Here is a 14,980-nt window from a genome sequence, read left to right on the forward strand (position 1 = left end):
AACATATCTTATGAACACAGTGGTTTTGTTTATTTGACTCCACTATTATTTGTTATTTCTAGTCATTAACTGTTATTAGCCAAGCTACAATTAAGATGTGCATTCACTTTAGAGTAACAATTACTGGTATTACCCTTACCCTCTTCTCAGCAGTATTTATCAGCTACAGGTGCAAGATGCAAAATGCAAGAGTTTGTATTACATAAAACAATAGTTATATTTTAACTACTCTTGATTACAAATAATTTTGCTTTAAGAAGATAGATATTGAAAATTATAAGTGTGCTTTTAACACATTTTTGTCTCCACCTTCATGTGAGAGATGAATAATTTAGTTTTGTTTTTAAAGCTAGAAAAAAAGGTTTGTATTAAAAAGGGTCCTTAAAAACTTTTTATAAAACATAGAAACCTTTGTGGGTGTCACGGTGGCGCAGTGGGTAGCACGATTGCCTCACAGCAAGAAGGTTGCTGGTTTGAGCCCCGGCTGGGTCAGTTGGCATTTCTGTGTGGAGTTTGCATGTTCTCCCCCTGTGTTTGTGTGGGTTTCTTCCGGGTGTTCCGGTTTCCCCCACAGTCCAAAGACATGCTGTATAGGTGAATTGAATAAGCTAAATTGGCCGTAGTGTATGTGTTTGAATGCAGGAGTGTATGGGTGTTTCACAGTGTTTGGTTGTGGCTGGAAGGGCATCTGCTGCGTAAAACATATGCTGGATAAGTTGGCTGTTCATTCCGCTGTGGCGACCCCAGATTAATAAAGGGACTAAGCCAAAAAGAAAATGAATGAATCATTTTTTTCTTTTTGTACATTTACTGTATTATTTCATAACGGCATAATTTAACTTTTATAATTTATTTTAAAAGATCATCTGTACTTTGTTGTGTTGAATGATTGAGATGATAGGGGATGGAGGATTAGGGTGGGATAAAAAACAGCAATGTTATTACTTATTTTTGTATATGATGTTGTATATGCACAAAATGTTAATACACATAATTGAAGAATAAAAATATAACTGCAACATTTCTTGTACGCATGCAGAATTAACACCACATCATTTATCAAATAAAAATAACTACAGAGGTGTGAAAAAGTGTTTGCCTCTTACTGATTTAATATTTTTTGCAAGTTTGTCACTTTAATGCAATGGTCTCAAACTCAAGTCCTGGAGGGCCGCAGCTCGACAATCTTTAGCTCCAACTACCCCCAACTTGCACCTGCTTAATAGTCTATAGGAGTCTTGAACACCTTGATTAGTTGGATCAGCTGTGTTTGATTAGGGTTGGAGCAAAACTGTGCAGAGCTGCGGCCCTCCAGGAACCGAGTTTGAGACATATGCTTTAATATTTCAGATCATCAAACAAATTTAAATTTTAGTCAAAGATAACACAAGTAAACATATCATGCAATTTTTAAATGAAGGTTTTTATTATTATAAGAAAACAAAATCCATCCTTTTTAAAAAAAAGTGTTAAAACATACGTTAACTCTGGTTTTTCACACCTAAGCTCAATTTCTCTAGCCACATTCAAGCCTGATTATTGCCACACTTGTTCGCAATCAAGGAATCACTTAAATATAGGACCCGCCTGATATGGTGAAGTAGACCAAAAGTTTCTCAAAAGCTAGACATCACTCTGAGATCCAAATACATTTAAAAACTAAATAAAATATCTACCAGTCTGGAAAAGGATATAAAACCATTTCTAAAGCAATGGAACTGGAGCGAACCACAGTGAGAGCCATTATATACAAATAGAAAAAACATAGAACAGGGGAGAACCTTCCCAAGATTAGCTGGCAAACCAAAATTATTCCAAAAGTCCAGCAACAACTTAGCCAAGACGTCACAAAAGACCTCACAACAACATCCAAAGAACTGCAGGGTCTCACTTGCTTAAGTTAAGGTGTGTTCATGACTTCACCATAAGAAAGAGACTGGGAAAAATGGCTTGCATGGAAGATTTCCAAGACAAAGCCTTGTCTCAGTTTTTCCAGAAAACATCTTGATCCCCAAGACTTTTGGGAAATTCTCTGTGGTTTGACCAGGTGTGTGTCCCTGTCACTAACAGTAAAATGTTGTGATGGCATTATAATGGTATGGGGCCGTTTTGCTATTTCAGGACCTGAAAGACTTGCTGTGATAAATGGAACCATGAATTCTGCTGTATACCAAAATATCCTATAGGAGAATTTCCAGCAATCTGTTAGTGACCTCGAGCTTCTGCAGCAGGACAATTGATCCAAAGCACACCGGCTATGTAGTTTTGTATTTTGTGTTCCATTATGATGACTGATGTATTGAATTGTGTTATCATTGACTACTGTTTTCATTTGTTTGATGATCTGAAACATCAAAGTGTGACAAGTATGCACAAAAATTGGAAATCATTAAGGTGGACACACTTTTTCGTACTACTTCATATACAGTACCAGACAATAATAAGCATATAATAAGCATAAGACATGCAGTTGCATCTATGTTTTATCTTTAATTAACTTTAAATATAGCATTGAAAGCTTTTCTATTGATTTTGTTTCTCTTTGCCATGACCATTATTATTATTAGACTCCTCTATTCTATTACACTTTGACCGATTATTAGAACTTGCAAGAATGTCTTTATCATATCATTATAGCTATCATCCTTGTTGTGAATGGCCCTTTTGGCTTCAACGATGAGGTCAGGAGTGCGAAAAGAAGAGTAGCCATCTTTCAAGATGTTATCTGAAGGACACAAATTCCCATACTAAATTCAAAAACATTTAATTTAACTATGGGACAACAGAGTCATGTCAAATCTCTTATAATTGCTGTCATGTTTTAAAGAAAAATATAACTGACTGATGTTTTAAATTCACAGAATCCCTGAGAACATATTCAGTAATAGAAACATTTATTAGGATTGTGAGAATTTGAACTGGTGGGTTTTTTTCCCTTTCCCCCTTAAGCTTTGATTTAATGTAATTTTATCAAATGCATTAAATAAAAAAATGCTTATGTTATTTTCAATATTTACAGTTGAAGTCAGAATTATTAGCCCCCTGTATATTTTTCCCCAATTTCTGTTTAACAGAGAGAAAGTTTTTTCAACACATTTCTAAACAATAGATTTAATAACTGATTTCTTTTATCTTTTCCATGATGAAAGTACATAATATTTTATTTACTATATATATTTTCAAGATACTAGTATTCAGCTTAAAGTGCTATTTAAAAGCTTAACTGGGTTATTTAGGCAAGTTAGGATAATTAGTCATTGTATAACAGTGGTTTGTTCTGTAGACAATCGAAAAACAAATATTGCTTAAAAGGGTTAATAATATTGACCATAAAACGGTTTTTAAAAATAAAAACTGCTTTTATTCTTGCTGAAATAAAACAAATAAAACTTTCTCCAGAAGAAAATAAAATGATAGGCAATGAAAAAATGTGAAAAAAAATTCCTTGCTCTGTTAAACATCATTTGGGAAATATTCACAGGAGAACTACACATTTTACTTCAACTGTATGTGCAGTATATAAGTTGATTGGAGAAAGTAAAAGTGAAAATGAAGTGCAGCAAATTATTTAACTTTCATGTAAAATTCTCTCAAATGCTTTAAAGTGGTAAACAAAAAAAAAAAAAAAAAAAAAAAAAAAAAACATGCAAAATCAGTTAAAATTTGTCAAAAACTAAATTTGCCAAAGAGCCGAAGGACAAATGTGTACTGATGAGATTAAAACTGTCCTCTTTACATTACTGGTCAACAACAGTATATCAAACAACTCTTAGGTTGTGAATACATGCCTCAGTACACTGTGAAGACCTGGTAAAAATTATGGTATGGTATGAGATGTTTCGCATACTGTGCAATTGTACATATTCATCCTTTACCAGGGTCACAGATCAGTTTGAATACATTAGAATACTTGAGGAGAATATTTTTCCCTTGTGCTGAAAAGGAAATGCCTCTCAAATTAGTTTCAACTAGACAATGACCCCAAGTAAGCAAGCAGGATCTTGGTTTCAGGCTAAAAGTATTGAGGTAAACGAGTGGCCAGCTCAATCTCCTGAACTCAACCCAATTGAAAACTGATGGAGTGACATTAAAATGCATTTTGTGAAACAAATCTAACAATTCACAGGAACCGTGTGACTTTTTGTTTACCCTGGGCTGTAATACAAGATTCTGGATGTCAGAAGTGACTGATTCAATGCAATTGAATCGATATCAAAACAATGGCTAAGCAACTAAATGTTAGTTCAGTAATTTTAACTGAAGTGTGAAAAATGCCTTTAGGTTCAGTTTAAGGAGAAAAAATATTTATTCTGCTATTAGATGAAAATTCATTTTATTTGCCTTTAATATACACAGAACTGATAAAATAGTTTAATACTTCTATTCAAAATTGAATGTGTAATGTTCCAACTATTTGAAATATGGAAGTATACATACTGAATGGGATTTATATATGAAGCCATTTAGATATCCCTCTTACAAAGGAGCATGGTAAATCCTCTCTGCAACTCTTTTCAAAATGTTTCATCACTTCAAAGAGAACATTCAGAAGCAGGTCAAAGACAGACAACACATAATCTCTCAGTATGTGGACTGATTTTCCCTTCACCTGAGACAGGAAACAGACAGAGAAAAATACTCTTATTGAATACCTTAATATGAGCAGTATCACACTAATTAAGGATTGTAAATTCCATTCATAAAGCACAAAAAATAATAATTTCCACAGTATGTCTGTGTATGTGTGCTGGGATCATGGCATTTAAATGACAATAGGTTTCAATCTGAGCAAACACACTAAGCAAGGCTGCAATTCACCAGGCTCTCAAATTATACTGTCTGACTCATGCATAGCAACATAATGTTATGATGGCTGAAAATTCACCAGTCCTTTCTTACTATACCATATTTTCATCTTCTGTATCCTCATTCATCAAGTCATCACTATTAGACCAATAGCAAAAATGTATCTGCAGCATACTGTTTCTTTCATTAATAACAGTTCACATCTCAATAACCAGTCACAAAAGACCAATGAAATAGACTTATTCCTTGAAACTGTTTTATTTATAAAACATTTTGAAGAACGGGACATATATTTTCAGGTTAAGTTATGAAATATTTCATTGTGTACCAGTGGATCTAAACCAACGTGTCACCAAAAGTAAGGCAGCCTCATTTGTGAGGCACATAATTTTTTTTTAAATGCTGCACCTAAAACAATTTCAGCGATCAACTTCTATGGTGAAAGTCAAAACAACTGCCGAGGGATATAAACCCATGATTATTCCCTGACTTTTTCCATACAGGAAGCTTCCAACAGTGTGCAGATCACCTAGCAGGCACTCTGGGACAGTGTATCTTCAGTGAGGTACATATTGCCTTCCACTATCCTTGCTTATTTGGTCAAATCCTGTAGAAGATTTTCTTGTTGGAGAGTGCTTCACTTTCTGGATGAGCACAGCAGGGCGATTTCACACTAAACCTGGGGATATGCATGTATGATAAACAAAACATTCGATTTACTACAAAAGTCATTTTTTGATTTGCTTTATTTGAAATGATACTGTAAGAGCAGTATGTTTATTAATGGAGTAAACTTGTTTCTTCAGTTTGAGTAATGGTGTCTCCCAAAACCTACATTCATTCATTTTCTTTTTGGCTTGGTCTCTTTATTAATCTGAGGTTGCCACCGCGGAATGAACCGCCAACTTATCGAGCATATGTTTTATGTAGCGGATGCCCTTCCAGCCTGAAAAACAATCTCACTCACACACATACACTACAGAAAATTTAGCTTACCCAATTCACCTATACCGCATATCTTTGGACTTGTGAGGGCAACTGGAGCACCCGGAGGAAACCCACGCAAAGACAGGGAGAAGATGCAAACTCCACACAGAAATGCCAACTGGCCTAGCTAGGACTCGAACCACTGCACCACCAAGCTGCCCACAAAACAATTTAAGTTTATTAAACTTGGTGCAGGTGGCACGATGGCTCAGCGGTTAGCACTGTCACCTCACAGCAAGAAGGTTGCTGGTTCATGTCCCAGGTAGGCCAGTTGGCATTTCTGTGTTTGCATGTGTTTGTGTGGGTTTCCTGTGGAAGGTTCTGCACATTGTCTTTTAGTCCTTATTTTATCCCAAGTGAATAATTCCAAAGCAAAAGAAGCATGGGGTCCTTGAGAAGCATCCTCACTGCTGCCAGCTCATCAAGGATAGTCTTGCGATGATCTGATACCTAGTGAAAAAAAGGAGTGTGTGATTCAGGCATCAAATGATCATCAATGCCTGTTTATTAGAATGCTAACTTATGGTAAAAAAAAAAAAGAATCACTATCCTTATTTTAACAAGAGATGCAGGCATAGTCTTTTCCTTTTAGAAGAAGCAACGTTATTGTTTTAGCATTCTAATGGCAGTATTTATTTATTTACATTTTTTCCTTTAAGAGACATTACCTGATACAATGAAGTCTGGTGTATTAGTTCTATTTTGATGTTTTTGTTCATCTGTTTAGACTCTTAACTGTTCAAATAAAGAAACAAACTCATGTATATAATTAATGTCCTGCGAGTGCAAAGATTTTCTGCAAATTTACTTTTTTGTGGCTGGATTAATGCTTGCTTGGTGTACTATTAATGACTGCGATCTTTAAATGTAAACAATTTAAGAACACATACTGCACTTACTAAACATGACTTAAAGAAAGCAGTCATCATCTCTGAGTAGGACAGGTCCAAAGAGCATGAGAGTTAAGATCTCATGGCTGGAGTGACTTTTGACAAAAACATTAAATGCCATTCACTTTAATCGCTATTTGTGTTTTCCAATTACCGATAAACTTACAAAAACTGCATAGACCACCGTGTTTTAAATAATGTTTGAGAAGTGCCCATTTTTGAAGAGCTACTAAAAGTATGTTAAAATACACACATTTCCTTGTTATACAGGGCTCTGCACAAGAAGTTTGGCCAGAGGAGAAATGGTCGTGCCCAACTGAGCCTGGTTTCTCTTTAGAATTTTTTTCCTTCACTTTCATCAGTTGGTGAAGTTTGTTCCTCACCACTGTCACCATTGGCTTGCATGGTTCGGGACTTGTGGAGCTGCACATCAATGGATTTGCTCTTCATTGTTTGAACTTTCAGCAGTGGAAAATTAAACCACACTGAACTGAACTGAACTGAACTTAAACTCTGAAAACTGGACTGACACAGTTTCAGTTTACTATAATCTTCTATGTTAAGCTGCTTTGACACAATCTACATTGTAAAAGCGCTATAGAAATAAAGATGAATTGAATTGAATTGAATATATCGGCATTAAAGAGTGAAATTCAATAACCTTTTTAAAGGCACTTTTCATATATTTTAAGACTCTCATCACCAATTTAGGTTTCAATCGGTAACATTGGCGACATTTTACCTTGCAGGATATTTACTAAATACTTATTGTAAGTAACTAATCTTAACCTAAAACATTACTGATTTACTGAATAAAAATGCTAATCCAGCAGGGGGCGCCAATAGAACAGCAGCAATAACCTTAGTTCCTTAGTTCCTGCAGTAAACAAAGCAGCATAACGTCAAATCTAGCAGGATTTTATCAGTTTCATAAACTACACAGCATCATAATATTCTCCGGTTAAATTGAGGCAAACATTAACATATAACTACAAACTGTATAATCAAAAGCGAGACACAATTTAATACCTTGTAAAATAGCATTTAAGATTTTATGATACTTTTTAAGGGCCTTAAATTTCTCTTAATTGATTTATCAGCTTTTAAGACTTTTTAATACCCCGCAGACACCCTGTTATCACATTGCCTGTAGCAGAAAAAAGTAAACATTAAATGTAAATGTAAACATTAAACTCAATCAAAAGATGTTATCTTACAGTGTTATTCAAAATTCATCTAAAACTTGCAAATCTTGCTCTTAAAAAAATGACAGTAACAGACTGCAGATGGATCAGTCCTAGGACTGCTAGCTAATATAGCCACAAAGTTAATAACATGCAATTAACCTGATTTATACTTTACAAAATAGGGCATTTTGACAGTAAAATGTCAAGTGTTGTTGTTTTTTTTTTATTTTTATTAATACTTCTACAAAATTATCACACAAGTATTGTTAATTGACTGCTAAGTTGTGCTAGGTCATTCACCAGGAAAAAATATCAATCATGGTGGTCTCAGAAACAGCTGCATGTTCTTTAATGTTAATATAGCTCCAGTCTAAAAAACTGAAATCTCTCCATAAAAATACCTTATTATAAAGAAAATCATAGTTTATATGAAAAAAAGTTTACTGTAACTGTACCTACCATGTTCTTTTTCACAGAGATAGCATTATACAACCAGTCTACTCTTAGTTTACAGTTTATAAAGTAATATAATTTAAAAATTAAACAAAGAAACTTTTGATATGTCATATCACACCATTACAACACAAACATCAATTGAAATATGGCAACTCAATGGCTAAGTTTGCAGAATTTGCCCAGGAAATAACAAACATACCATTAGGACGGAAACATACATAGTTCACTTAAACTACACTACCGGTCAAAAGTTTGGGGTCAGTAGTTTTTTTTTAAATGTTTTAAAGTAAGCTTATCCTGCTCAGCAAGGCTGAATTTAATCAAAAATACAGTACAAATTGTAAAATTGTGAAATGTTATTGCACTATAAAACAACTGTTTAAAAGTAGTTTACAATCGAATAATTAATATTACTATTATTATTAATGTAATAGTAATAAAAGCAATAATGACTATAGTAATAATTTCATTCGAAACTATATACGAGTAATAAATAACACATTTTTTTAACAATTTAACATTTTTTTCCACATTTAATAAATGCCGCCTTGATAAACAGAATAATTTTATTTGAAGAAAAAAAAAAAAACAGAGAAAAAAGAAACCCCAAACTTTTGACTGGTAGTGTACATTAAACAATTTTATATTTATATGATTTAACTTATCAAACTTGACTATGACGAAAATTAGTCTTGTCAGTTTGAAGAGTGAAGGATTTTAAAGTTGAATAAGTTATCCTAACAAATATTATCAAGTTTTGGTGCCAAAAAGCAATAGTTTAAGCAATAGTTAAGGTAGGACATTAGGGAAGTACACTGTAGTAGTACTTTTATTGTATTATAAAAAGTAAAAAAAAAGTGCTCAGTGCATGCTAAACTGCAAATGTTACTGAAACAAGTTCATTTTTCTATTCAATTCATCACTTGTGTATTTACTCAATTCAATTAATGATTCAGTAGTATACCATCACTGAAAATTCACAAAAACAGTTGAAGTCAGAGTTATTAGCCCCCCTGAATTATTAGCCCCCCTGTTTATTTTTTCCCCAATTTCTGTTTAACAGAGAGAAGCTTTTTTTTCAACACATTTCTAAATATAATACTTTTAATAACTCATTTCTAGTAACTGATTTATTTTATCTTTGCCATGATGACAGTAAATAATTTTTCATTTATATTTTTCAAGACACTTTCTATACAGCTTAAAGTGACATTTAAAGACGTAACTAGGTTAATTAGGTTAACTAGGCAGGTTAGGGTAATTAGGCAAGTCACTGTATAACGATGGTTTGTTCTGTGGACTATCGAAAAAATATATAGCTTAAAGGGGCTAATAATTTTGACCTTAAAATGGCTTTTAAAAAATTAAAAGCTGCTTTTATTCTAGTCAAAATAAAACAAATTAGCCTTTTTCAGAAGAAAAAATATTATCAGACATACTGTGAAAATTTCCTTGCTCTGTTAAACATCATTTGGGAATTTGTAATTTGAAGTTAATGTAGAAGAAAAACACTTTTGAAAGCTTCTGTTAAATTGCTGATTGCTTCTGTAGTATGTTATTTTAAGTAATTTCTACCTTCTAATAGTGAATGTAATTAACAGGGCAGCATTGGAAGGTCAAGAGTCAACCTTTAGACTAAAAAAAACACATTTAATGAGGTTTTTTCCAGTTATTCATTTCAGGTTTTGTTTTTATTTAGAATCAAACAAATAATTATTCTTATGTTTTCTCAAACATACATTTTCTCAGTGCTTTAAATCAGTGACTTGACAATTTATGCAATTTTAATTGTTTCAATAAAATTACAGTCTTGCTAACAAACTTTCGCGCATAATTAAAATAACAAAGTCCCATCATTTAATTTAAATTGTTACTCTAGGTGTGCAAAAAGTACAGTTTGTGACACCCAGGATTAAAAAGTGTAAATGTTTCAGTTTTGATTTCTTAGTAGCTTTCATTGTTATATCAGGTAGTCAATCTCATCCTTTACATGGCCTGCTTTGATGGAATCAGTAACCCATGATTCATGAACAATTTTGAACTTCTTAGTATGAAGTCGTCTCAGTGTCTTTAAGTCCAGAGCCCTTTTCTTATTTTCAACTACCACATGTGAGATTCCTTCTTTGAGTTTCTCCACAACTTTACCGCCATGGAATCGGAATTCTAAGGCACGAGTGTCTAAACACGTACCGCATGTAACAGATTTGGGATCTCCTATGTCAGCACATCGGTCAAAGTATGCACTATAGGGCCTAAAAATGCTAGTAAGCAAGTCATCCCATGAATTCTCTGCTTCTATCTGAGCCACAGACAGACTCTTGACTTCTGCGGAGCTGATTTTTTCAATGACATCCCTCAGCTGCTGTTCACTAGTGTCAACGTAATAACTGTCTCCATACTGATCATACTCTTTAGCGAAGTGGTCCCTTGTGGAAGGTGACATGTGGATCATGTGACGTGGTTGCCATGGGATTACCTGCTTATTTTCCAGACACTCTAGAAGCCAAGTAGCCCACACCACATCATGCTGGTCTGAGGAGATGAGGTTCTTCACTCTCATGTTCTGCACAGCTGCAATGGCACAGTATGTGTCTTTTCCAGGATTCTGCACAACGATGCCTCCACAGCGTGCTACGCCTTTTTCAAGCTCTGCTTTGGAATGTTCATCATCACCATTTACCACACAAAACTCAACCTCCTCAAACATATCCGTCTCTTTGGCAACCTTTGACAAATCCTGGGATTTAAAGTGGTCGATGACTCCTATGGTCTTCTTGGGTTTAGCGACGATTTTGCGCTTCTTCTTTTCAGGCTGGTCTTCATGAATGTTCAGATGTCTTGATGCCAGCTTTCCGGAAGCCTTAGAGCGAAACTGGTTCAGGTCATCCAAGGTCATGCACTGATGCCACTCTTTGTCTTCTCGGATTCTTTCTATTCTAGGGAAACGCAATGTGCAGTCGGTCTTATACATTTCACTGGTGACGATCTCTGCTGCTTTGACTTGTAGGATCACAGAGTTGCGTGGTTCAATGTAAACCTCTGGCTTTTCTGTTCCACACAAAATGGCTGCGGGAGGATTATTTCTGTTGTATACTTTCCAATGTTTGGCCAACTTCACACCAAGATCGTACAGTTCTTTCAAGGTGTAGCCAGATCCAATGCGACACAGCGTGTGGAATACCGTGGGCTTCTCCCCAGGACTTGGCACCTCGGCTACCGCACAGAGAAAATGAGAAAGCATCCCACTTCTCCTGCCTTTACCCCAGTAACCGCCCACTATCAGCAGATCAAGTTCATCCATTAGACCATCCACATATTCAGGCTTAATCTTTAGCCATCCTTCCCCACGTTTATCTGGTTTGTAAATGGACATTGGATCCTTAACCATAATCCCCTCTTCACGATTGTCAATAGCCTCGTTGAGAGAATTCACCACTTCTTGCATGGTTCTGCCTTCAGATTTAGTGACCAGGTGGATACGGCCTTTGATGGGGGAGAAGACAGTCTCAAGACTTTCATAACGCTTCTTCAGAGGTTCCTTTCCAAACTTCTGATTGTTTATCAACAAGACATCAAATACGCAAAAGCAGGTTTGCAAATCAGAGTCGTCCACCAGTCTTTTAATATCAAACTTACTGCCCTTCTGCATGAAGGTCTCAGTTTTAGGGTTATAAGCCATCATCTCTCCATCTAGAATGCAATTCACCACATGAGGGCTGAAGACATTGTGAATGTATGGTGTGAGGGAGCCCTCTAGTGGAGAGGCCCCAAACTGTTGCGTGTACTCATAAGAATTTCTTGTGTAATATTTGTAAACATCTCCAGCTTTATGCAGTTGAATGCGCTCACCATCAAGCTTCGTCTCAATATAGAATGGCCGGTTGCCCATTTGCTTCTCTATCTGTCTGATATTGGCAACAGCAGCCAGCATTGGTTTAAAAGCGGAGAACAGATCAATGGAGACTTCACTGAGAGACACAGATGGATCATGAAGTTGTCGACATACTTTATTGAGATCTGTGGTGACATTGTAGAATTCTGGTGCATCTGGATGGAAAACCTGAAGAACTGTCTCCTTGCTAATGCCAAGCTTCATGTCCTTGAGGATCATTCTAATGAGCCACTTCTGTTCCAAAGCTGAACTCTGAGTTATCAGATGCAAAAGGCTTTTCTTCACTTGATCCTTCTGCTTGCTGGCATTGTTGATAGCTACAGAATCCAAGAAGTCATTGACTTCTTTAATGCTTAAATTGCCCTGACTTGTGCACCTTTTTTTCAGGACAAAGTAGGCCATGAGGGCAAAGTCACCGGCTTCTCCTTGAGATGTGGTTGGAGCTCTGTAATTTAGAAGTTTGTTTGCCTCATCTCCATTTTTAGGTAGACCTAAAACCTCAATATACAGTTTGGCAAGCATGTTTTCCTTTATACCATAAGCCATTCGCTCCCTCTCAAATGGAGGCACAATAAGACGCATAGCGGCGTAAAATGAATCTGCTGTGTCCGGGTTGTCCTTGTGAAGTGCTGTATGGAAATTCCTCCATGAATCTATAAACTCCTTTAGGATTTTGCTTTTGTCTGGTCGGAGTTTGGTCTTCTGAATTTTCTCCAGAACTGTGCAGAGGTGAATAAACGGAACTTGCGCAGCAACAAACGCCTGTGGTTTGGCATCACTTTTTGAGACACTTTCCATCATTGCAGAAGACACCTATGAGGGGAAAAGAAAAACAAAACATAAAACAGCAAATGCTATTTAAGGGAGTTTTGATTCAAGCTGTTTTGATTTTACTGAGATTAAATTCATTGAATAATTTGAAAGCACTTTTTGAAAACAAGTTCATTCATTCGTTCAATTATTTGTTAGTTTGTTTAGATGGTTAGTTTGTAACAGAGGGTACGTCTTTCCAACCTAAGAGCGTGAATAGAACTAACTTACACTATTTAGATTACTGATAAATGTTCAAAGTACAATAGTAGTAATATGTGCATATGTAGATAATGTGAATTTAGACATGTTGTTTTGGCAAATAAATATAATATTTACAAAGCAGAAAACACAACATGCATACGAACTTACTGAAGAAACTGGAGTCGCTGGAAATCAACTTCCGTGTTATTTAATAGAAAGTTAAACGGCGCCAGAGACATTTGATTATTTAATAAACAATTACGTTTCTACAAATAACGTGACTCGTTGTTATAACTTCATCATAGCTTCGTCGTTCATGCAATGTTACTGCATGCACTGCAGCGAATCTTACAAATTCCATTTTCATCAACAGTCAGGATGTTTTTAGATGTAACTCAAGGAAGTTAATTCTTCTCGGTTTCATGGCTTCTCACGCCGGTAGAACTTTACTGCCACCTACTGTACATTATAATAATCTGAACAAGATTTGGACTATAAGAAAAATAATAATAAGAAGAAGAAGTAGAATTATTATTATTATTATTATCATCATCATTATTATTGTTGTTGTTGTTGTTAATATTATTATTATTATTATTATTATTACTATTATATATATATATATATATATATATATATATATATATATATATATATATATATATATATATATATATATATATATATATATATATATATATATATATATATATAACAATGACAATAATACAATAATAATAATAATAATAATAATAATAATAATAATAATAATAATAATAATAATAACAGTAAGTCAGTAAAATTAACACTATAGCCTATAAAGCCACCAGGACTTTTATTCAAATTCAGGAAAATTATTAAAAAGTTATTTCAATGTAATAAATTAGATTGAAAAAAGTATTTTTTATGCATAAAATTTCAAATGTAGAAATATCAAATCATTAAATGAGACAAAAAAAGTATAAAACTCAATTACTTTCAAATTACCAAAATATGACACTAATCATTGTGTAGGTGCCAGTAGAATCTTTACTCAAGAGTCACTTAAAAAATTAATTAATAGAACAAAGCAAACTTTTTACTATAACTATTGAAGGTACAACTTTAGTTAAAATCAATTAAATGGTTAGGGAAAATATTTAAATGAGTTTTTGAATCAGTATACACCTGTGCTTTTTTTTATGACAACAAAAGATAGCAAAGATGTGATTCTCTAACAATAGTAATTTTAACAAGAAACATTGTATGTTTATAAATATAAATATGGATTTTATTAATTAATGAATTTTTATTATTATTATTATTTTGTAAATTTTGATGTCATTGTTACACCAATGGCCAGTGGTTTATCTAAACCAGCTATCCCTTTAATCTAAAATTGCATATTAGTATATTTGGCTTGTAGTTGTGTTTATTCTCTTGATTGAGTTGAATATTTCATTATTATTTTTTCACACAGTTTTACACTTTGTGTTATGAACATATTCATGTTTGAAAATTAACAAGTCAGCTTTATTTAGAGTGGAATATTGAGGGAGGGGGGGGGGGGGGGGGGTAACTGAACTGAACTTGAATTAAATACAGTAATTTTATATCCCATAATGTTAAAAGTAAAAGTTTGGCTTATTAACAATTCTTTTATTGAAAAGTGTAAACTTTCCCAATTTGAACATACACTGAGGATTATTAGTACTGCATGTATAAGCAATTTTGAGTTTCTAATAAATTTTCTAATAAAACATACATGA

At 34.2% G+C, this 14,980-nt stretch overlaps 1 protein-coding gene across 2 annotated transcripts; it reads right to left on the bottom strand.

Annotated features, from left to right (window-relative positions):
• Positions 1 to 5,093: 5,093 nt before the first annotated feature.
• On the bottom strand, positions 5,094 to 13,613 carry lig4 (ligase IV, DNA, ATP-dependent). 2 transcript variants are annotated; one of them, XM_056458827.1, is made up of 3 exons: positions 13,401 to 13,613; positions 10,803 to 13,031; positions 5,094 to 6,243 (listed from the first exon to the last, which is right to left on the bottom strand). In XM_056458827.1, exons 2-3 carry the CDS (start codon positions 13,017 to 13,019, stop codon positions 6,136 to 6,138), a joined length of 2,325 nt encoding a protein of 774 aa, XP_056314802.1. In that variant the 5' UTR covers positions 13,020 to 13,031; positions 13,401 to 13,613; the 3' UTR covers positions 5,094 to 6,135. The 2 variants fall into 2 exon arrangements, with proteins under 2 accessions (XP_056314802.1, XP_056314792.1); XM_056458817.1 differs by lacking the exon at positions 5,094 to 6,243 and having other exon boundaries at positions 10,054 to 13,031.
• Positions 13,614 to 14,980: the final 1,367 nt, after the last annotated feature.

The sequence above is a fragment of the Danio aesculapii genome, chromosome 1 (assembly GCF_903798145.1).
Source record: "Danio aesculapii chromosome 1, fDanAes4.1, whole genome shotgun sequence".
NCBI lineage: Eukaryota > Metazoa > Chordata > Actinopteri > Cypriniformes > Danionidae > Danio > Danio aesculapii.

Bases quoted from the DNA above. Each gene is read 5' to 3' on its own strand.
- lig4 (XM_056458817.1), bottom strand. From the start codon at position 13,019: ATGATGGAAAGTGTCTCAAAAAGTGATGCCAAACCACAGGCGTTTGTT.